General features: G+C 38.6%; 1 protein-coding gene across 1 annotated transcript in view; it reads right to left on the bottom strand.

Moving 5' to 3' along the window:
* Positions 1–23,001, bottom strand: part of DCDC2C (doublecortin domain containing 2C) — a 125,650-nt gene that overhangs the window by 8,192 nt on the left and 94,457 nt on the right. Inside the window, exons 7-8 of the mRNA XM_006863999.1 lie at positions 13,467–13,593; positions 10,003–10,100 (exon numbers count right to left, since the gene is read on the bottom strand). Of these exons, the coding sequence (XP_006864061.1) occupies positions 10,003–10,100; positions 13,467–13,593 (225 nt within the window). The remainder of the gene's footprint in view (positions 1–10,002; positions 10,101–13,466; positions 13,594–23,001) is intronic.

Genomic DNA, 23,001 nt, shown 5'->3' with positions numbered 1-23,001 from the left:
CATTGTGACAGCCTTGCCTTAGCTGTACTCACAGATAGGCCTATCTCTGGCCCTCAGTCCTGCCTCAGCAATATTACAAAGTTCTTCTTTTAGGTTTGCTGATAAATGCTCACAAGGCATACCACTCCATCATAAACCTCATCCAGAAAGCACTTGGCCCTAGATCCACGAGTCAGCAAACATGGATCTCCCAATTAAGTGTCTGGAAGCACCCCACTTTGTAAGCAAGCCTCTTGCCCAAGTCGCTCAGTTTTACTTGCTCCATATGCTGGGAAGCCTACAGCTCTGTCTTATGCTCTAGCTCTTGTTTCTACTGCTGCTGCTCCTCTGCCACTCCTCAAGTATCACAGCTTTCTGTCCCTGGGTCAAGGAGGTTCTATGTGCAGGGATCTTGAGGTCCCAAGGATGTGCTCTACTTCCGGCTATTCTTCTTTAATGGTCGTGAGATCATCCCACACCCCACCTGCTTTTGAGATGGTTCATGCTATACCGTGTTAAATAGAGTTCCAAGTTTTTACAATCACAATTAACTCTGTTAACAATCATAACTGAATCACATCATCCTATCAGCATCTCCTCCCACCTTTTCTTGCGCAGACCCAGCAGGAAAAAGTTGTTTGGTACTAGTTACAGGACTATGGGTAGAAAAGCCATAGGAAGTAATGCACAGCACTACAATGTCATTCTGGATAGAAGCCAGAGAGATGAATGAGAGGGGTGGATATGGAGAGAGTTAGTGTAGACGGTTACTGTTGCTGTTAACTGCCGTTGAATCCATTCCAACTCATAATGACCCTGTACAGGGTTTCCAAGGAGCAGCTGGTGAGCTTGAACCAACAAACTTGCAGTTCAAACAACTCTGAGTCTGAAACATTAGCCCACAATGCCACACCAGGATGAGTCCCCTAAAATTTGGTGCTACAGGAAGAAGGAGAGAAAGACTAGTGTTGTTCAAAGAGGAAAATGAACAAGGGAGGGTTTGTGTTCATTTTTATTTTTGTTTTTAAATGAGAGATTTCAGCATGCTTAAAAATCAGCTATGAGAATCCAAGTATAGTTACAGTTGAATGTACAAAAGAAAAGAGAGAGAGAACAAAAAATTGATCACACAAGGCTCCTCAGAAACTCTGAGAGAATAGGACTCAAAGCATGGGTAGAGAGATCAGCCTTAATAGAAGCATAGACACTTCTATCATGAAGAAGGGGAAGCTGGATGCAGACCAATTAGTCATACCTGGCAACCTGCTCCTAGAAAGACTGTTGGTGGTGGTGGTTATGTTCTGTGGAGTGTATTCTGACTCATAGAGACCCTGTACAGGGTTTCCGAAGCTAATAATCTTTACGGGAGAAGAACCCTCATTTTTTTCCCATGGAACAGCTGGTAGCTTCGAACTGCTGCTCTGTGCTACCTATAAAGACTGTGACCTAAGAAACTCTATGGGGGCAGTTCTCTTTTGTTACATGATGTCTCTATGAGTTGGAATGAACATAATGGCACATGGTTGGTGGTGGTGGTTATGTGCCGTGGAGTCAGTTCTGACTCATAATGACCCTGTACAGGGTTTCCAAGGCTATAAATCTTTAGGGGAGCAGAAAGCCTCATCTTTCTCCTGTGGAACAGATGGTAGTTTCAAACTGCTGACCTTGCAGTTCATATCCTGATTTGTAACCACTACGCTACCAGAGCTCCTTTAATAGCAATGACAATAATAGCTATCTATCCTCATAGCAATCCTTTACCCTAGTCCTTGCTAAAAAAAAAAAAAAAATTCCTAATCTTTTTCAGGTATACTCACAATTCAAGGGAATCTGGACATTTCCTCATCCACTAGAGGAAATGTTCATTAACTGAAACCACCAAAGATCAATTCCCTTTCCCTGGCTAGTGATAGGGATTAGGCATAGCATAGATATGTGCTGCATTTGTAATCAACAAGACCTGTAAGTCTGCTGGAAGTCTCCTAGGATCAAAAAACCAACCAGCAAGTTGTCATCAAGTCAATTCCAACTCATGGTGATTCTAATTGGGTCAGAGTAGAACTGTGCTCTATAGGATTTTCAGTAGTTGATTTTTCAGAAATAGATTCCTTAGGTCTTTCTTCACAGGCACTTCTGGGTGAATTTGAACTGCCCAGCTGAGTATATTAAACATTTGCACCTCTCAGAGACTCCTTCAAAAGATACACAGGAAGAAATGATATCTATCTATTCTTTAGTTCAGTGTTAATATAACTAAATGTATCACCCACACTGAGGCAACTATATTGAAATCATGAGAGACAAGCCTAAAGATAAATGTCAATATGCTGAGGAAGGCAGCGTGGAAAAATGGAAAGAATCTGAGCCCTAAATTATATCACTGAGTCCTGATCTGTCAACTCTTAATCCACTCAACCGCTAGACCTTCTCTTAAATGGCATGATACTTGTTCTTTATTGCTTAAGGTACTTCTATTTAGGTTTTCTATTCTTTACAGCTAAAAACATCCTTACAAATATAGATGCTAATTATACTTTTAATTTATTCATTAAAGCAGATACCCTAAGGACCTTTGTTAACTTAGTTTGAGTTACTCTATGTACCTGAAAGTACGAAGGCTTTAAAGCTTCATTATGTTTTTTCTAATTAAACAATGCACAGATTACACAAGTTTAGACTGACCTTCTCCAAATTAGTCTAAATTATTTGTGTTTTATATTAGTTACTGACTTATCGCTTTCTCGGAAGTGAAGTGTAATAAGCAGTTAGGAAGTGCAGTTAAAGGTGTGCTTCTCACTTTGCTGTTCAAGATCTAAGTAAGGATACTATTTTTTTAACTAGCTCTTTGGGATTCCCTAAAAATAACTGAATTTCAGTACCATTCAGAACTGGAATCAATGTTTTGTGATTTCTGTCAATCCACCCTCTTCATGAATCACCAAGAGACCTGGGATTTATACAACATATGTTCTCACTTCTTTGGAAAAGATAGAGTAAAGTTCCCCTACTAAAACAGAATTGGTTCTGTGCAGGATAAATTCTAAACTAGTTCCTCAAAAAAAGGAATCAAGGGTCAGAGTCCTGAGTTAAATAGAACTACAATTTTAGCTATTTTCTGCCTTTATTATATATATATATTTTTTTTTTTTTTTTTTTTGAAAAATCGATATAATCTTATCTCTGGCAAAAGACATTACTTTAAAAAATAAGAAAGTCTTGATGTGGTGCTGTGGGTTAATGTGCTGGATTGCAAAGTCAGTTTGAACTGCAAATGTCAGCAGTTGGAGGTCACCAGATGTTCCTCAGAAACTCAATATAGGATCGCTATAGGTCGGAAATGAATTGACTGTACTTAACAAAGGATTGGAAACAAAGAGGAGGGATCAGCAGTTGGAAAATATGGCCTTGGCGATAGAAATGATGCTCCAGATCACATGATAAAAATTTTCAAGGGTAATGACATCTTTCATTACAAATACCTTTTTTGAACAGCATAAAAGATGACTTTACACACGGATCTTACCAGACAGAATACACAGAAATCAAATTGACTACATCTGTGGAAAATGACAGTGGGAAAACGCCATATCATCAGTCAAAACAAGGCCAGGGGCAGACTGTGGAACAGACCATCAATTGCTCCTATGCAAATTCAGGCTGAAGCTGAAGAAAATGTAAACAAGTCCACAAGAGCTAAAATATGACCTTGAATATATCCCACCTGAATTTAAAGATCATCTGGAGAACAGATTTGATTCCTTAATCACTAAAGACTGAAAACCAGAAGAGTTGTGGGATGACATCAAGAACATCATACAGGAAGAAAGCAAAAAGTCATTGAGAAGACAAGAAGGAAGGAAAAGATCAAAATGGATGTCAGAAGACACTCTGAAACTTGCTCTCCAGCACAGAAATGCTAAAGAAAATGGAAGAAGTGAGGAAGTACAGAGCTGAACAGAAATTTTCAAAAGTCAACTCGAGAAGTCAAAATCAAATATTATAAAGAAATGTGCAAAACTCAGGAGTTATAAAACCAAAAGGGAAGAACACGCTCAGCATTTCTCAAGCTGAGGGAACTGAAGTGAAAATTCAAACCTCGACTTAATGTATTGAATGACTGTATGGGAAAAACACTGAACGATGCAGAAAGCATCAAAAGAAGATGGAAGGAATACAGAGTCACTGTACCAAAAAGAAATGGTCAATGTTCAACCATTTGAAGAGGTAGCATATGATCAAGAACCAATGATCCTGAAAAAAGAAGTCCAAAGTTCATTGAAGTTATTAGTAAATAATAAGGCTATTGAAATTGAAATCTTTCAACAAATTGATGCAGCACTGGAAGCACTCACTCATCTATGTCAAGAAATTTGGAAGACAGCTACCTGGCCAACTGACTGGAAGAGATCTGTATTTGTACCCAAGGAGAGGTGACCCAGCAGAATGTGGAAATCATCAGACAATATCACTGATATCCCATGTGAGTAAAGTTTTACTAAAGATAATGCAAAAACAGCTGAATGACAGGGAAGGCAATATACAAGAAAAGGAAGATTGGCAGAAGAATGATGAAGACAGGTGAAGACACAGAGAAGTATGCAAGGGTTAAAGTACATAGATGTAAATAGTGCTATGTATACAATCCTGGAACAACTGTGTTCTGTAAGTGAATACATGGTCATATAAACAGGCTGAATGGGTACGGGAGGGAGAGTGGGAGTGTTCACACAAATATGCAAGTGTTTTACAGAAGATATTTGTATATGAATATTTACCACTTGCTGCAAACACACCTATGGAAGTGGTGGGGTATACCCATGGCAAAGTGATGAAAATTTCTTAGTTATTATCAAACATCTTACAGCAATGAGTTCCTGGGCATAACATATCCACAAAGACAGTGTTCTACATCCTACTTTGTTGAGTAGCAACTGGGATCTTAAAAGCTCATGAGTGCCCATCTAAGGTGCAATTATTGGTTTCTTCATGTGTGGAAGAAAGAAAAGTCATGCTTGGAGTCACCTAGTCCAATGGACCAATGGAGCAGGTAAACATCAGTCACCATGACTCTGATATCAGAACCAGACCTGAGCCTGGCTAACACTACTAACTGCTCTGAACATTATTACATTAGAAGGTCCCAGATATAGTGACAGAAAACATGTAACAAAATTCAAAATTATAATAAATACCAGGCATACTGGTCAGAAAGAGATTCAAGGAATCTGAGACTATGGCCCTCAACCACCCTTCAGGTCTGGAACTCATCCTTTGTGGCCCAGTTTTAAGCCAAGCAGTAGACAGGTATATAAGGGGGACAACAACAATAGTAAGGTATGGTCACCATGGAATGGTCAATAGTTCAAAATCAAAAAGGCAAAGAGCAAAGTTAAGAAGGGATGAGAAGGCAGGTGGAATGGAAATAGGAACCACGAGTAGAAAGTGGGATAACTGTGGTTGCATGGAGGGGATTGCAGTCATTGAGATGAAACAAAGGGTATGTTTTGTTGAATGTAAAACTGATGATCTTCTCTGTAAACCTTTACTTTATTCACAATAAAAAGTTAAAATAAAATTTTTTTAAAAATCAAGATCAAAATACATGATTTGTAATCACCTTGTCTGTCAGGAAGGCTAGGTCCCAAAGCAACTATTTGTTGTTGTTGTTAGGTGCCATCGAGTCGGTACTGACTCATAGTGACCTTATGCACAGCAGAACAAAACACTGCCCGATCCTGGGCCAACCTCACTACTGTTGCCACATTTGAGTCTATCAATGCTTCCACTTAGCCAATCCATCTCATTGGGGGTCTTCCTCTTTTTCTCTGACCCTCCACCTTACAAAACATGATATCCTTCTCTAGTGACTGGTCCCTCCTGACAATATGTCGGAAGTATGAGAGATGAAGTTTGGCCATCTTGGCCTCCAAGGAGCTCTCTGGCTGCATTTCTTCTAAAACGGATCTACTGGTTCTTTGGGCAACCCATGGCACTTTCAGTATTCTCCTCCAACACCATAACTCAAAAACATCAATTCTTCTACAGTCTTCCTTATTCACTGTCCAGTATAACATCTCTGTAATAGCTAAATTTCTGGTACTTTCTGCTGTATATTGCAATGTTGCTGCTCTCCCTTCTCTGCAAGAAATTCTTGAACTGGCTTTAAAGTATTAGGAGGAAAGCTTGAAGACAGTGGTCTTAGAATAAAGGAAAGACAATGACTAAGGAGGCCATAGTACCAATCTTGCTTGCTATCAAACTCACAAAAATGGAGATACATAAGACCACTTAGCAAGAAATGAAAATAGCCTTCACTTTTTATTCATCAGCACTTTAAAATCTACTCTTCCCTTAACAACTGGAGTTTATTAGTTTATTTGATGCCATCAATACTACATTAAAGAAGGTTAAACCATCTTCATTAATAGACTAGAATGTTATATGGATATTTCTGAGCACAAATATTTTTATGGAAGGGCCAACCCCTCTTTTCACAGGGAAATCAATGATTCACAGTGATACACAAGAGCTTATCCAGTAAAGAAACACAAAACTATAATGTAACCACATCTTCACCCCTTTTCATGCAGTTCTCTAAATTTGTGCTGCTTTAATATGTGCACTCAACTGGACCAGGTTTACACCAGGAGAACACAGGACTTCTGGATTTCTCAAACTACAAATTATCATGTTTCCCTGCTCTACATGATCACTTCTTTCCCTCACCCATCTAGAAGAAAGTCCTTGGATAACTATACTGGTAGACTATAATACTTCATGAGTAAATAGAGTTAGCCAAAAGCTTTAAAATTGGTTTTGGCTAACTCTATTTACTCATCAACTCTAAAGGTTTCTCTGAAATCTAATGTGCACAGTGACTCCTCCAAGAGAGAGATGCAAAAGGTAGGGCTTCGCAAATGTAATTTTCTATGTTCAAAGGTGTAGAATACACTTTGAGTGACCTTGGCCTATCTAGATGATCTGAACTTCAATTTAACCTGATTGTGCCATAATCTATCCAATTACATGGGATTTCTTGTATCCAGTTCAGTCTGATTTGATAAACATTTGTTGAACACCTGCAGTGCATCAGGTAATGGCATGGTGGGATTTAAGAAGGGGCATTTCCCTTCCCCCAGGTGCATTGTGCATGAAGGTTCCTTCCCCAGCACTCAACTCTCTCCAACAAGCCTTATTTCTGACCCACCAGATAGCAGCAGTTCTGTCTCCTTTTATTCCTGAGGAACAAATGTGAAACTAACTTACACTCACAAATTCTTCATGCCAATTGAAGCAGTCATAGTTGGAAGTCTGTTACCATTTCACTCTTTGCAAGTCATAAAACTCACTTTAATATTGCCACCTGACTACTAAACTAAAAAACTAACCACTACTATTGAGTTGATTCCTACTCACAGTGACCGTATAGCAGAACTTCAGACCTATGTCAGCCCTCACTTATTCCATTCTTGTACTTTATCTCTTTCGCCAACCCTCGGTCCAGAAGAACCATCACCAAAGTCTTGAACTTGATGAATTTCTAAGAGATGGAATGTGAGAGAAAAAGGGAAGTTAACTAATATTCATCAAGAATCCACTATGTCCCAAGCACTAGTCTATGTATTTGATATTTAATACTCATGGTAATCTTAAGCCTTGTATTCCTATTTTAAAGATAAAAAAATTTTGTCCATAGTTATGGCCAGAATCAGAACTCCCAAGTTCATATTCCTATCACTCCATGCTGCCTTTCAAAGGAAAGGCCAATGTATGCTGGTTAGCCCAAGCTACTTCTATTTGAGTAGAACTGCTATAAATCATTACAGAAGCAAACTATGACAGCTCCCACAAAACAGCTGATGGGTTCGAACTGTCAACCTTTTGGTTAGCAGCTGATCACTTAATCACTATGCCAACAGTATTCATTACCAGACAACTAGAAAGCCAATTCATTGACCCATCAGCCCTACCTAATTTGGAGAAGAGTTGTTACACTGAAAGCAACACAACCATGTGGTTTCCAATTCTCCAAATCATCCCTCTTTCAGTCAATGTAGTATCATGCTTCTGGTAACCCACTTATTCCTGACTCTTGCCTTTTCTGACTTTCATTCCTCCAAGTAGTCCTTAACGTTGGAGTTTCCAAGAGTTCATTGTTTGTCCCTCTTCTTTCCTCTAGCCAGAAACTAGTCTGGGTTACGTAATTCACTCAGTCTCAAATACAACAGAAACAAGTCATCTAGCAAATGAATCATATCAATGCTTATTATATACAAATAGTGATGGCAATAGCATTTGGTATATCAGAAATTTGTTATTGTTGTTAAATACCATTGAGTCAGTTCCAACTCATAGAAAGCCTTTATAGGGTTTCCGAAGAGTTGGTGGTTTGAACCTTGCAGTTCAAACCAACTTTGCAGTCTAGTGCTTATCTTACAGTGCCACACCAGGACTCTACCTATATTTTAAACTGGTACAGAATGCTCTCAGTCTATAATCCAGAAAACTCACAATAATGTATCAACAACAAGGTATAAAATATGCAGTAAGAAATAATTAAACCATTAGTATAGGTTTCTGGAGAAAACCAAATATTTTGGTCATTTTGAATCATGTCAAGAAAAAGAGTACATAATATGACTAATGATTTAGAAAACGTAGAAGGACACATTCAAGACAGCTCACAGTGCCAAAAGGAAGTTTCTACTTTAAGATTTGTTCTTTAAGATTTTTAAAATAGACCACAGAAACGAAAAACAGCAGGAGTTAAGAATGATTGATTACTGAAAGAGAAGTGAAAAAAAACCAAAAACCTTATTAGATACCAGAATTCAGTACTTCACAATTACAAGAACGATATTGGTAGTACCTGGTCTATTAAAAAAAAAAAAAAAAAATGAGATTCAATTGCTAATATTGCCTTTTACAGAATAGAAATCCTTTTTTCAAAACCAAATAATTTAGTCCTTAAGATAGCAGTTGATGACAAACCCATGTGATTTTGAAACTAACATTTTTTAGTGCTCATCTGACAAAATACCTCTTTTTCATAAATGAATTGAGGCCACAGTGATTTGGAGTCTTACACAGTGGTGGCAGAGCTGGGGTTAGAACCCCCAGGCCTCAAACTATAATTCTTCCAGGTTTCTTCCTTCTTTTAACTTCAGCATTATTCATCATGCTAAAAAGTTTTGAGCAGCACTGTTATTACACAAACATACACACACATTCTAACTCTGTTTCCCTCTTGGCCTTTGATTTTACTTTGATAGAGAAAGGTCTTAATTTCAGCATCTCTTTCTCATTCTCCTATGCCTTCTCCCCAGTCCTGGCCCAACTATTTCCCTCCTTTACTCTCTAGACTCTTCTTAGAATTCCTCTTCCCACTCCTCTCTAAAGCCAGAAGGGAGGAAAATGTGACAGACGATCCACTATGTGCCAGGCATTGTACTTGGTCCTTATACTTGAATTACTTCACTAAATCCATATACAAACCTGATGGTAGAAATCATGAGGCAGAATTGACTCCAGTGGCAACAAGTTTTTTTGTTTTGTTTTGTTTTTTGTTTCATTGCAGCCCTGTATCAGGGCTTCTGCTAGATACAGGGCTACAATAGTGAGCAAAGCATAAGAATCACTCTTTGTGTAGCTGATAGTTTAGTGGAAGAAAGAGACTTAGTCAAATAATTATAAAACTGAATATGTTGCCACAAAGTCTAGTAAGGGTCCATACAACAGAAGAAAGGGACAGGCAGGGAAATGCTTGATAAAGGATTTGAAGAATGAATAATAGCTAAGAATCCATAGAACATTATACAAACTGACAGAGGCCAGAGATAACTTTGAGGTAGATGACAAGGTTGAGGATGAGACTGAAAAGGCAAGCAGGGGCTGATGGAGCAAAATTAAGCCTGCAAGAGAAAGGCTCATCCATGCTTTGTATTCAAAGCTGCAAGTTACCCAGAAGAAGATGGATAGGAATGAGAGTTCTAATTCACCCAATACACCAAGTATGAACCGTACCTGATCCACAGGCACTTCCACTTTCACATCTTGGTCTTCTTTTACTTCTGGTGCCCCTTGGGTTTCTGCATTAGGAGTCTGAGCTTTATACACATCACCTGAGGGACAATTAAAAAAAATGGAAATACTAAAGCAAATTGTACATTTTCTGACTTAAATCAAGTTGTAATAAGGGTGAGAAAAACTTGGCTTTCTTTTAGCTTCCTTCGTCATCAAGTAGGCAATCTGGTCCAGTAATCACAGACCCCATGTCCCATGGGGTCTCACTCTCTCCTTTATTTTCCTATTGCTCTTAGGTTTTGTTGCCATAGAACCATTGCACCAGGAGCCTCAAGGAGCAATGGTTCAAACCTAGCCCACAGCACTGTGAAGGAAAGACCTGGCAATCTGCCTCCTTTATAGGGCAGTTCTACTCTGTCACATAGAATCTCTGAGTTGAAATTGACTCAACAGCACCTAACAACGGAAGTACTCATCTCAGTGGACCTTGATTTCAGCATTATCTGTGTGTCTGTCTCCATACAAGGATATATATCCTGGAAATTCTGGTCATCTCTGTGCCCTGTCTACTCCAGTATTCAGTCCAAGAGCTGAAATATACTAAGTATTCAACAAATGTGTGTCCTATTAATTCAATGTAAATGAATAAGAAGTAACCACACCAGTCAGACATCTAAATCTCATACAATATATTTAAGATTTATAACTTCAAAATATTCTTTAGAATGAGATTTGGGCAAACCATAAACTTATGAAGTACTCACCTAATCAATACATAAGAATAGTATTAATTAACATTTCAATTGGATGTATGATGCTTATGAAACTCCAAGGTTCTTCAAAAATTTATCTCCACCCTGATCAAAAGCAATAGGTGACAGCAAAAATGAAAACGTAGTCAAACTAGTTTCCTGAGCATCCAAAAAAATATAAATGGGAGACTCTATGAGCTCATTGAGCTTTGGTGGCACTGTAGGATAAGCACTGAACTGCTAACTGCAAGGTCAACAATTCAAACCCATCAGCCACACCATGGGAAAAAGATACAGCTTTTCACTCTCATAAAGAATTACAGCCTCAGAAACCCTATAGAGCATCACTATGAGTCAGAATCTACCTAATGGCAGTGAGTTGTTTTTTTTGTTTTGTTTTGTTCTTATTTATGAGCTTATCAAGATTGAAAAGCAACCCCTGATGGAAGTAACAAAATTAGAAAGTCCTTCAGAAATGGTATTTCTCCAATAGCATTCACATTCAAGAGTCCTGGACCTACCTCAACAACAAGTTGTTCTCCAGTCAGTTCTAACTCATGGAGACCCCACTTGTGTCAGAGTACAACTATACTCTCTAGCTGGTTCAATGGCTAATGTTTTCATAAGTAGATGATCAGGCCTTTCTTCCATTTCTGGGTGGAATTTTTCCAACCTTTCTGTTAACAGCCAAGAGCATTAACCATTTACATACCCCTGAAACTTCAGACCTATGTCACTCCTCACCCATTCCATTCTAGTCCTTTATCTTTCCCCAAACCTCAGCTCACAAGAACTATCATTAAAATCTTTGAGCTCGATGAATTTCTACCCTAGTTGGTAAACAGGTGGAAGGTGAGAGAAAAGAAAAGTTAACTAATATTCACCAAGAATCCACTATGTCCCAAGCACTAATCTATATTTTTTATATTTTCAACCAAACTTTGTATTCCCATTTTATAGATAAAGAAATTTGCCCACAGTTATGTGAGGGTGATAGCCAGAATCTGAACTCCAAATTCCACATTCCTCTTCCTCCATACTGCCTGCCAAAGGGAAGGTCAATGTTCACTGGTTAGCCTAAGCTGCTTCTGTAGAAAACTTTGCCAAGGAAAATATTTTATGCATAGTAATTAATTTTTTAACTACTATTGACAGACCATAGAACTTCAGACATATACAGGTTAAATAGGCTTTGCTTTGAGGGTTGTGTTTTATCAGTGCAGTATATTTGTTTATACATCTGCCTCACCTACCAGATGGTAAACTCTGTGGTGGGATGGATTATATCTTCCTCATCTACTGTGCTTAAATTGGTGCCTAGTACACAGTAGAACAATACACTCATTTGTAGAATTGGGAGAGGAGGGCAAGAGAGGAAAAGGACCAAGTGCAAATTCTTGGGGAAAGATCCAGAATTTTAGCTTGGAAGCCAAAAGAAGAGCAATAGAAGAACCTAAGAAAGAATTACAGAACACTGAAGAAAAAACATGAGTTGTACTACAGGGTACTAGAAACCAAAAGGTAAGAAAATTTTTAGAAAAATGACTTACAAAAGGTTTCAGATACTGCAGAGAAGTTAAGAAGAGTCTCTGCTCACCACCTGTCTTTCTTTTCCCAAACCAGCCACAAGAGCAAGTATTTATCATACATATCGATGAGCTAAGACATGAATAAAGCCTAATGCAGACGCTGGCACCCAATAAGAGTTTAATTAATGGTAATAATAGCAGTAGTTGCAGCAACAATATATTTTAAATCATACTGTTTAAAAATTAATTATGAAGTTTATCATATTTTTACATATAATGCACTCAAATAAATAGCACAATCATATAATGTACATAGCTACACAGGAAACTAATGCATGAGGGGGTGTGCAGTTTGCAAAACCATACACCGCACACATTATTTATGTAAAAATACAATCATCTTTTCAATGTGTCTCATACTCAAAAGTAAACCTAAACAAACTAAATGGCTTTAGTTTCATGTTTTCTTCAAAAGATCTATTTGTTTGTTATTTACTGTGTCTTTGGTTGTTAAGAGAAAAAAAATGCCCAACTCTGATGTACACATAGACTTCAAAATTAGTTTTAAATGCCATATTTATCTTGAGAGGTTTCCTATTTAGAGAAACTCATTGCTTGCAGTCTTTGGAATTATGTTTCTCTGCTCTTTCTATGCCTGTCATTAGAATTGAACATTTTATTAATAAATCAGATAATTACAAGTCAAGAAATAACTTTGCAATAGAAAATTTATCTGATAAAAAATGCATTCTTAATATGATAGAATTTTTTTATTGCCTACTGGTGTGGTGCTGTGGGTTAATGCACCAGACTGCAAAGCCATTTGAACTACAAGGTTGATGGTTCAAGCTCACCAGCTACTCCTCGGAAATCCTATACAGGGTCGCTGTGGGTTGGAATCGACTCAATGGCACTCAACAACAACAACAACAACTGCTAAATAAGGGAGCACAGTGGCTCCATAGGATTAGCACACATAGGACTGCGAACCACAAGTTCAGCAGTTTGAACCCACCAACTACTCTGCCAGAGAAAGATGAGGCTTTCTGCTTCCTCCCACTCCCCACCCTCCACCCCCAAAATTTTAAGGCCTTGGTAACCCTACACAGGGTTACTATAAGCTGGAACCGACTTGACAGCACTTACCAAAAACAAAAGACTGCTAACATTAAGTTCACATTACCTGCACCACTTGTGAGTAAAGGTTCTATCAAAGTTTTCTTCTTTTCTTCTTTGACATAATAAACAGAATCTTGTTTGTTAGTTGGTATGTCTTCATATTTATGAGGCTCTTTTCCTTTGGAATCCTCCTAAGGTACAAATTCAGAATAAACAGTATGTCAGGAATAGTGACATACAAGGAGCCTACCCATTATCCTTGAGTATTATCCTGGGAAACACAGGATTTCTTAGCCCTAACAATGGATTGATTAATTCAGATCAGGAAATAAGTATGTTAAAGGAGGTTTGCCTGGCTCTTTAGAGACACTCTTTAAGGCCTAATAAATGTCACTGCCTCAACAATTACCAAACTAGTCCTGCTGGATCTTCTGGATAGGATGAGTATCCTGATGAAAATTGAAGGTATGGCAGGTTTGTTTTGAATTACAATAGAGGAGAACTCAGATATTTTTTAATCTGTAGACAGTAACAGCAAAGCATAAATTGGCCACAGTATAAAAATTCAATAATTCACACACCATCTCAATGCTATTACATAAACTATCTGTATAACACAAACTGTCTTTTTGAGTTGTTTTGTTTCTTCACCTTTCCCAGAGGTATTTGCAAAATAACACAAGCAAAAGTATTTAAATAGATATTTCTCTTCAGCTCTGTATGTCACTTAAGAAAAGGTCAAACTACAAACAGCTACATTGTACTATTAATATAGTGTATATGATCAAAACACCAACTTCTTTCCTTGAGGAAATGAAAGTGTGAAAATAGTCCTTCAACCTTATAAAAGAGACCACATAGAATTATTCTACCTATTTTAAGGGAGGTTGTTACCAGTGGAAATCATTTTCATTAGTATAGGAAAACAGATTTGTCAGAATTAGTTTTAGAAACATTAAGTAGTACATTGGTGCTTGCGTTTGGAGGGAGCTGGGCAGAGGGGGGAAGGAGCCCTGGTGGCACTGTGAGTTAAGCTTTGAGCTGCTAACCACAAGGTCAGTGGTTCAAATCCTCCTGCCACTCTGCATGAAAAAGGTGCAAATGTCTGCTCCCATAAAGATTTACAGTCTTTAAAACCTTACATAGGTTTGATGGCAAAGGGGTTTGGAAGCTGATGGGAGGAGAGGGCAGGATTCTGAAAATCTAAGTGAATCTTCTTAGAATTATCATATCTACTTTTTATAAATGGATTTTCCATGTCTTTCATCTCCAAGACAAAGCCATAACGTATTTGTCCTTTTATTTCTGATCTAATGCACAATGGACAGAGGTTTATCTACCTTCATTACAAGGCAGCTATGCTATGGGGTGAAGAGCCCAGGATTTGAAAAATAAACAGTCCAAGGTTTGAATACCAGCTCCCCATTACTCAAGGCAGTACAACAAGATGAAAATGAGATGACCCCACCAAGAATCTGAAAAGTCACCTGGAAGAGAAAGAACTTCTATGGCAGCAGAAAAACGTCTTTGGTTGTAACTGGATCTACTATGTTAACTAATCCAAATAAAGATTTCCTCACTTAGAAGGGAAATAGCCATAGAGCATGAGAAAAGCACAGAAGACTATATCAGAGCATTCCTCCAAGTCCTGCACAGGGAAGTTAACATTCTAGTCCAAGTAGTATTCCTTCTTAGGACCCAACCTAAACACAATGGAAAGGAAAGCTTCCAGCTGCCTGACCTATACGCCATCAGGATCCAACCCTATAATTCCCTCATTGACTCTGATCCCATACTCAACCATCTTCTAGGGTGATCATGAAACTTTTCAAGGGTAAAAACACGTACTGGCCAAAGGACTCAAGTATCTAGGCCTACAGTGGAGACTCAGTCTATCCCATTCACCAGTTTTGAGGTCTTCAATGATATGTCTCCTCCTCTAGGCAAGGATTTGCTCTTATTGAGGCTGCATTGCAAGTTTGTGGACATGCAAACAGAGTTTCACCACAGCACCCACTGTCGGTGAGGTGATCCCAACTCAAAAAAATAGAACCATACCCTTTCTGAATCCCTGTGTACATACAAATTTATACTGGAACTTCAGTGCTTATTGGTGTCTAGTCTTTGACCAAAACTGGTGGTTAGAGCACCAATGGACAAAGATGGTGGTGCTGTGTAAGACTAAATGGCACCATGAAAGCACCCAAGACATCCTGGCAGGGAAGTCCCACAATAACATAAGTTAAATAAAAATTAAATTCCCTGTACAATCAAAAATTAAGTTAGGTTGCATAAAAAAAGACATGTGGAAGCAGGCTCTAACATTAGCTCAGTGGGATGTGCACATGGACTCCTTCCATGATAGATGCTTGCACGGGAAGCTACTAAACTATTTCATTTTCAATTTGTGGCCAGAAAAGTCAGGAGGATGACATTAAGACCAATTTTATTTTTTCATTTAACATTCTTATCTAAGCTCATGAAGGAAATTCAGATTTTTGAATATACCTTCTTTTTATGAAATCTAACATTGCTTTGGCCTCTCATCAAGTCCAACATCACTTTCTCAGAACTATCTTGAACACTCACCCTGCCATCCAATTTCTCTTCCACTTTCTCCATATTTTTTCATAGCATTTGACATAATCTGATATTTAACGATTATATATTTTTTTAATTTAATGATATTTGTTGTTAAATGCCGTTGAGTCAGCTCTGACCCATCGCGACCCTCTAGAGGGTTTCCAAGAAGCGAGTGGTGAGCTTGAACCACCAACTTTGCAGTTCAAACTGACTTTGCAGTCTAGCGCATTAACTCACAGTGCTACACCAGGCCTTAATGATATTTGTTGTTGTTGTTGTTGTTAAGTGCCGTTGAGTTGGTTCCGACCCATAGCAACCCTGTACAGGGTTTCCGAGGGTGTAAATCTTTACGAGAGTAGAAAGCTTTATCTTTCTCCCGCGGAGCGGCTGGTAGTTTCGAACCGCTGACCTTAAGGTTCGCAGCCCGATTCGTAACCACTACGCTACCAGAGGATGTTTAATGTTTATATTTCAGGAATGGAATGTTAGAAGGTGGGATGTTTATCTGCTTTTCTGTTAATGAATTCTCAGAGTCTGGACATTTATTGACCCACAATTGTTATTGTTGTTAGGTGCCATCGAATCAGTTTTTGACTCATAGCAACCTTATGTGACAGAGTAGAATTGCTCCATAAGGGATTTAGACACAGCTCACCAGGTTTTAGTCCTGGTGCACCAGAGTACAAACCCATTTAAAATGCAAGGTTGGCAGTTCAAGCTCACCAGCTACTCCTTGAAAGCCCTATACAGGGTTGCTATGGATCAGAACGGTCTCATGGCACTTAACAGCAACATATGTATATGTATTTTTGTTGTTGCTGTTGTTGTTTTTAAATGCTGTTGAGGTTCCAACTGATAGTGACCCTGTGAATTTGAACCTCTGAGCTTACGGTTCAAGCCAACCTTGTGGTCTAGTGCTTACCCTACAGCTATTTGAGAGTAGGTTGCATATATAATGACAGTAGGTTAGTATATTTCAGCTTTATTTAATATCAAAAGCACATTACTATTGTTACTATTGTTAAGTGCCCTTAAGTCAGTTCCAAGTCATAGCTACTCAGTATAGGGTTTCTGAGTGGCTGGTTTTTACCACTAACCTTATGGTTAGCAGTCCAGTGCTTATCTTACAGCACCATACAAGGACACAATCTTTTTAATACTTTAGTGTGTGTTTCCAAATAGAGATAATCTCCTACATAAATGCAAAAGAATGAACAAACTTGAGACACTAACTTTGAAACAATATCTTTACTTAGTCTATCTTTATTCCAGCGTTGACAATTGTCCCAATGATGTCCCTTACAGCACCTTTTTCCCTCAAGAATCACATATTGCATTTAGATGACAAGTCTCTTTAGACTCCTTTAATCTATCTTTGTCTTTCACAAGAATAGTACTTTTGAGAACTATAGACCCATTTTGTTTTGCTTAATATATTATAGATTCAGTTTTGTTCAATATTTTCACATAATTAGGTAAGTCATGGTAGCGCAGAGGTTAAGTGCTCATCTGTTAGCCAAAATGTCAGCGATTCAAATGCACCAGTTATTCTGCAGAGAGAAGTCCTAGCAATCTGCTTCTGTAAAGCCTGCTCTCCAAGGAATCCTACGGGGCAGTTTGACTTTGTTGTACAGGGTCACTAGCAGTCAGAACCAACTATCTGGCAATTAACAATAACACTCCTTGGCTAGACTTCTATATAACATACCTCTTTCTTGGGATATCTTCTGAAATGTCATGTTTGTATGCCCTTCACTATGTTAATTTTGCAGCCAAGGTGTTTTCAGTTTTGCCATTGTACATACAATGTTTTTTCTCCCTTCCAAATTATAATCTGTGGTGGTGGAGGTAGTGGTTGTGTGCCATAGAGTCAGTTCCAACTCATAGTGACCTTGTATAGATTTCTGAAGAAAGTTGGTTGGTTTGAAGGGCTAACCTTGTGGTTAGCAGTCCAGTACTTAGCCTACAGTGTCACACCAGGACTCCAAACATTGACATGTTGCTGCTGCTGTATACCTTTGAATCGGTCCTAACTCATAGTGACACTATATAGGAATGCCAGACCGTAAATCTTTAAAGGATCAGAAAGCTTCATCTCTCTCCTGTGGAACAGCTGGTAGATTCAAACTAATGACTTTGGAGTTAGTATTCCAATGAGGTAACCCAGTTCTATTTAAAAGGGGGAAATGTGATCTAATCCTTTAACATTGCATTAAAACCTTACAAATGGAATCATTCATACACAATCTTTGTACTACATTTACTTTTCTTGGGTTTTGCATAATTTAGACTGTTCTACCTTCTCAAATGGGATACTGTTGTGGCACTGTGGGCTAAGGCATCAGACTGCAAAGTCGTCTGAACTACAAGGTCAGTGGTTCAAGCTCACCAGCTGTTCCTTGGACACCCTATATAGGGTCGCTGTGGGTCAGAAACGACTCAACAGCACTTAACAACAACAACAACCTTCTCAAATAAGGAGCTCTGGTAGCATAATGGTTACTGATTGGGCTGCGAACCACAACAGTTAGAAACTACCAGCTGCTCAGCGAGAGAAAGATGAGGCTTTCTGCTCCTGTAAAAATTTACAGCCTTGGAAATCCTGTATAGGGTCGCTACATGTCAGAACCAACTCGACGGCACTTAACAACAACAACACCTTCTCAAATGGACTCATAGTGTGGTACTGTATGATCAGCACTGGACTGATAACCACAAGATAAGCTGTTCAAACCCATCGGCTGGTCCTCAAAACCCTATATAGGGTTGCTATGAATCACAACTGACTCGACAGCACTTAGCAACAATGACACATCTTCTCAAATGAAGTCCCAAAGCATTCTAGAAATATTTGAGTGAGACAGAGCCATAGTTTTAACTTCCTACATGACACCGTAGGATAAGCACTCAACCACAAGATCAGTGGTTCTAACTCACCAGCTGCTCCTCGGAAACCCTATACAGGGTCACTTTGAGTCAGTAACGACTTGATGACACTAAACAACAACAAGAACAATACAACAGCAGTAAATATTTGATGATAACTGATAGAACATTTTCTGAAAGCACTGTAATTCTAATTTAGTCATCTAGAGGTATGTTTCCTATAATAAACTACCTTATTAATAGGCAAGACATCTCTAAAGACTGCTCTAGAAGATAATTCAAGTTTTATACCACTCTTCTAGTATCTGAGCAATAGCATTTACCAACATTTATGGAGCAGCTCCAATGAGTGAATTCAGTAACCATTCATTGACTGCCAGGGACAAAGACAAAGGAAGATTAAAGACAAAAACTCCTAAAAGTTTCCTCATAAAAGCAAAAGATTCTGTTTCCTGCTTATTCCATTGTTTGCTGAGAACTAATATGAAGTAGTGTTGCTCTGACAATTAAAAGACATCCAAAGTGACAGGATCACTCTGAAATGATGTGATCTCTACCCTCTATAAGCACACTGTCCTGTAAGCAAACAACATGTAAACCATTAAGTGCTGTGTTCAATTTTTATATAGAGCTTATGAATCGGGCTGCAAATCTTAAGGTCAGTAGTTCAAAACTACCAGCTGTTCCGTGGGAGACAGATGAGGCTTTCTGCTCCCGTAAAGATTTACAACCTCGGAAACCCCGGACAGGGTCGCTATGGGTTGGAACCGACTTGACAGCACTTAACAACAACAACAAAGGAAATGGTGTCAATTCAAAGGGTAGGCTGGGTAATTTTAGTGGAATAAAGTTTCCTGTTGTGGTGCTGTGGGACAATGCCCTGGACCATAAAGTCTGTTTTGAAACACAAGGTTGGCAGTTAACTCACCATTTGCTCCTCCAAAACCCTATGCAAGGTTGATATGGGTCAGAACTGACTCAATGGAACTTAACAACAACACCAAAGTTTCAGAAAGACCTATGATGGCACGGTGGTTAAGCACTTGACTTCTAATTGAAAGGTCAAAATTCAAAACCACCCAAGAAGGAAAATATGGCAATTAGTTCCATAAAGATTTGAAGCCTTAAAAACCCCATAGGTTTCTACTCTGTCCTACAGGAGCAATTCAACATAACAACAATGGTTTGGATTTAAAGTGTCAAGAAATATTTTCTAGAAAAATGTAACACTTATGTTCAGTAAGTTTTCACTGGGTGGGGATTATATTCAACGAAAATGAAAGAATGAAAATAGTGTCTGGGGGACCTTGTTGTTGTTAGGTGCCATCAAGTAGGTTTTGACCCACAGTGACCTTATGCACAACAGAAGGAAACACTGCCTGATCCTGGGCCAACCTCACTACTGTTGCCACGCTTGAGTCCATCGATGGTGCCACTTAGTAAATCCATCTTTTTGGGGACCTTAGATGTAATTAAAGGGCTCCTGGTGTGGTGCTGTAGGATCAGCACCAGACTATAAAACATAAGCAGCAATTTAAACTCACAAGCTGCTCCTCGGGAACCCTATACAGGGTCATTATGAGTCGGAACCAACTTGACAGCACTTGACAATGACAACAGGCATAATCACAATCTTTGAGGGAATGAGTCGCTGGTCCTGGGGACTCAAGACCATAGTCTCAGGGAAAACCAAGGTAAATTGGTATAACATAATCCACAAAGGCAATGTTCTATATCCTACTTTGTTGAGTGGCAAATGAGTTTCTAAAAGCTTGTAAGTAGGCATCTAAGGTACAATTACTGGTCTCTCCCCATCCTGAACAAAAAATGAGTAAAGAAAATCAAAGTACATGGACAAAATTAGCCTAGTGGACTAACAGACCAAGTGAATCCCAGGCTGCATGACCCTGAAACCAGAACTAGATGGTGTCCAGTTACTACTACAACTGCTTTGAAAGGGATCTCATTAGGGGATCCTGGATAGAGTAGGAGAAAAATGTGGAATAAAACTCAAAATCACAGAAAAGACCAAGCATACTGGTTGAATACAGACAGCTGGAATTCCTGAGACTATGGGCCTTATTCACCCTTCAGGCCTGGAATTGAAACTCAACCCCATGGCCCACTTTTCAGTCAGACAATAAACAGTTCTATAGGAAAAGCAATAATTCTAGGGAGGCACATACTCCTTTGAATAATCAACCATTTGAGATTTAAAAGGGCAGCATTTTCCCAGGGACAAAGTTTAGAAGAGTTAGGAGGACAGAAGGAAAGGAAACCAGAGACACAAGGAGAAGTGGAATAAATGATGTCACAATACAGGGATTGCAATCAATGGCATTATATACTATGTATGGATTGCTGAATGGAAAACTGATTGTTCTGTAAATACTCACTCAACCAAATCTTCACACAATAAAAAGTTTAGAAACAAAACAGGAAAAGAGAGTGGGCGCATAAAAGTGTGGTGATTTTAGAGAATCACATACAGTGTAGTGTGGCTAGAGCACTGGTGATAAAACACTATCAGAAATAAACATGAAGGTATAGGTATTATGATAGGATTCTGGAGTTCACGGTAGATGATAAGGAGTCTTAAGCAAAAGTCTGCATTAAAAAAAATTTTTTTTAATCATTCTGACCATTCTATGGACTCTAGCATAGTAGTTATTCAGGCGCTGAGTTTGCCTCCAAACTCTACCACTCATTAGCTTTGTTACCCAGGCAAGCTACTTAACCTTTCAAAGCTAAATTGTTTTCTACTTTGATTTTTTTTTTTTTTTCTTGGAACCATGTGTTTTCAGTAATTGAAGGCATTTTGAATGAAATTACACACAAAAAAAAATTGAGAAGTAATGTGGATTTTTACACAATTAGTCAGGTACATATGTCCCAAGGGATCTTGGATGCTTGGGTTGATGGGATGAGGACCATTTATTCAGATTCATGGATTTATGTAGGCCTCCACCACAAGGCAGCAGGCACTAAAAATGGGATTGCCTTCTCACTAAAACCCAAAGGTGAAATATGTAGGTGGGCCCTATTTGTCCCATGAGTCATGAAAACTTAATCTTGCCATGTCTTCTTTTCTTCAAAAGTAAAATAATACTAATAACACTTCCTAGGTTGCAATGAGGAATAAATAAGGTCATACCTGTAAATAATAGAGCAGTGTCTGACACATTGCAAGAGTTTAATCAAATGTCAGAAATCATTATTTGTGAGTAAATGAATTGGATAAGATTTGAATTTAGAGATGTGGTGAACAGTTAGAAAATGCCAGTAGTCCAGGAGAGAGACAATGAGTGTCTCTCTCAAATAATGAGTAAATAGTGTACAGAACATAGCTGAATACTGCTCAAGGTATTCTCTACAAAGATAAAGTCAAACTCAGCACATTCTCCAGGTCACAAGGCCTTCAACAGTCTGGCCCAGCCTGCCTTTTAACCAGTCTCTTCCTATGGTTGCCTTACCATAAATCTTACTGTTTACTGATTTGTGCTACACATTCCAAGTCTGCATTTCTCTAGAATAGGCACCTCCCTTCATCTGTCTGAAAAACTCACCTATCTATCCTGCAAGACCCAACTCAAATGTCTTGTTGCTACACCTTTTCCTCCCCCAACGAAAAGGAATTTCTCTTTGTGCTATTACACCACTTTATAAATAGTTGCACTATTGCATGCCTATCAGGTTTCTACCCATATATCTAGTTCTCCCTCTGGTTTGTAAGCTCACTAGGACAGAGGCATGGCCTTCCTCATCATCACATGTCCAGTGCTTGGCACATTGCTTAGCATAAAGTAGGCAGTCTGGATATCTTAAATTGTTGTTGGAATACCATGAATTTATAGCAGTTCTTGATAAACAATAGATTAAGCAGGAAAACAGGATTATTTGTTTTCACAAGGAAAATTTTGTGATTACCCCATCTTTGATCCTCATTTCTCTCTGTCCCTGTCTCAAGTTCCTCTGAAATCAAATCAAGCACTATGTATAAAAGCAACAGGTTCTTCTACTCAATTTTGTTTCTTTTTCTTCCTATTAAAAATATCTTCAGAAAATAAACCTGAGGAACACTGGTTTATTTATCTGTAGTGCTTTAAGAACTATTATTTTTCTCCAGAGTC

The sequence above is a fragment of the Chrysochloris asiatica genome, unplaced genomic scaffold (genome assembly GCF_000296735.1).
Source record: "Chrysochloris asiatica unplaced genomic scaffold, ChrAsi1.0 scaffold00058, whole genome shotgun sequence".
NCBI lineage: Eukaryota > Metazoa > Chordata > Mammalia > Afrosoricida > Chrysochloridae > Chrysochloris > Chrysochloris asiatica.
Note: the sequence above shows the minus strand (reverse complement) of the source record. Positions and strands in the feature narration are given on the sequence as shown.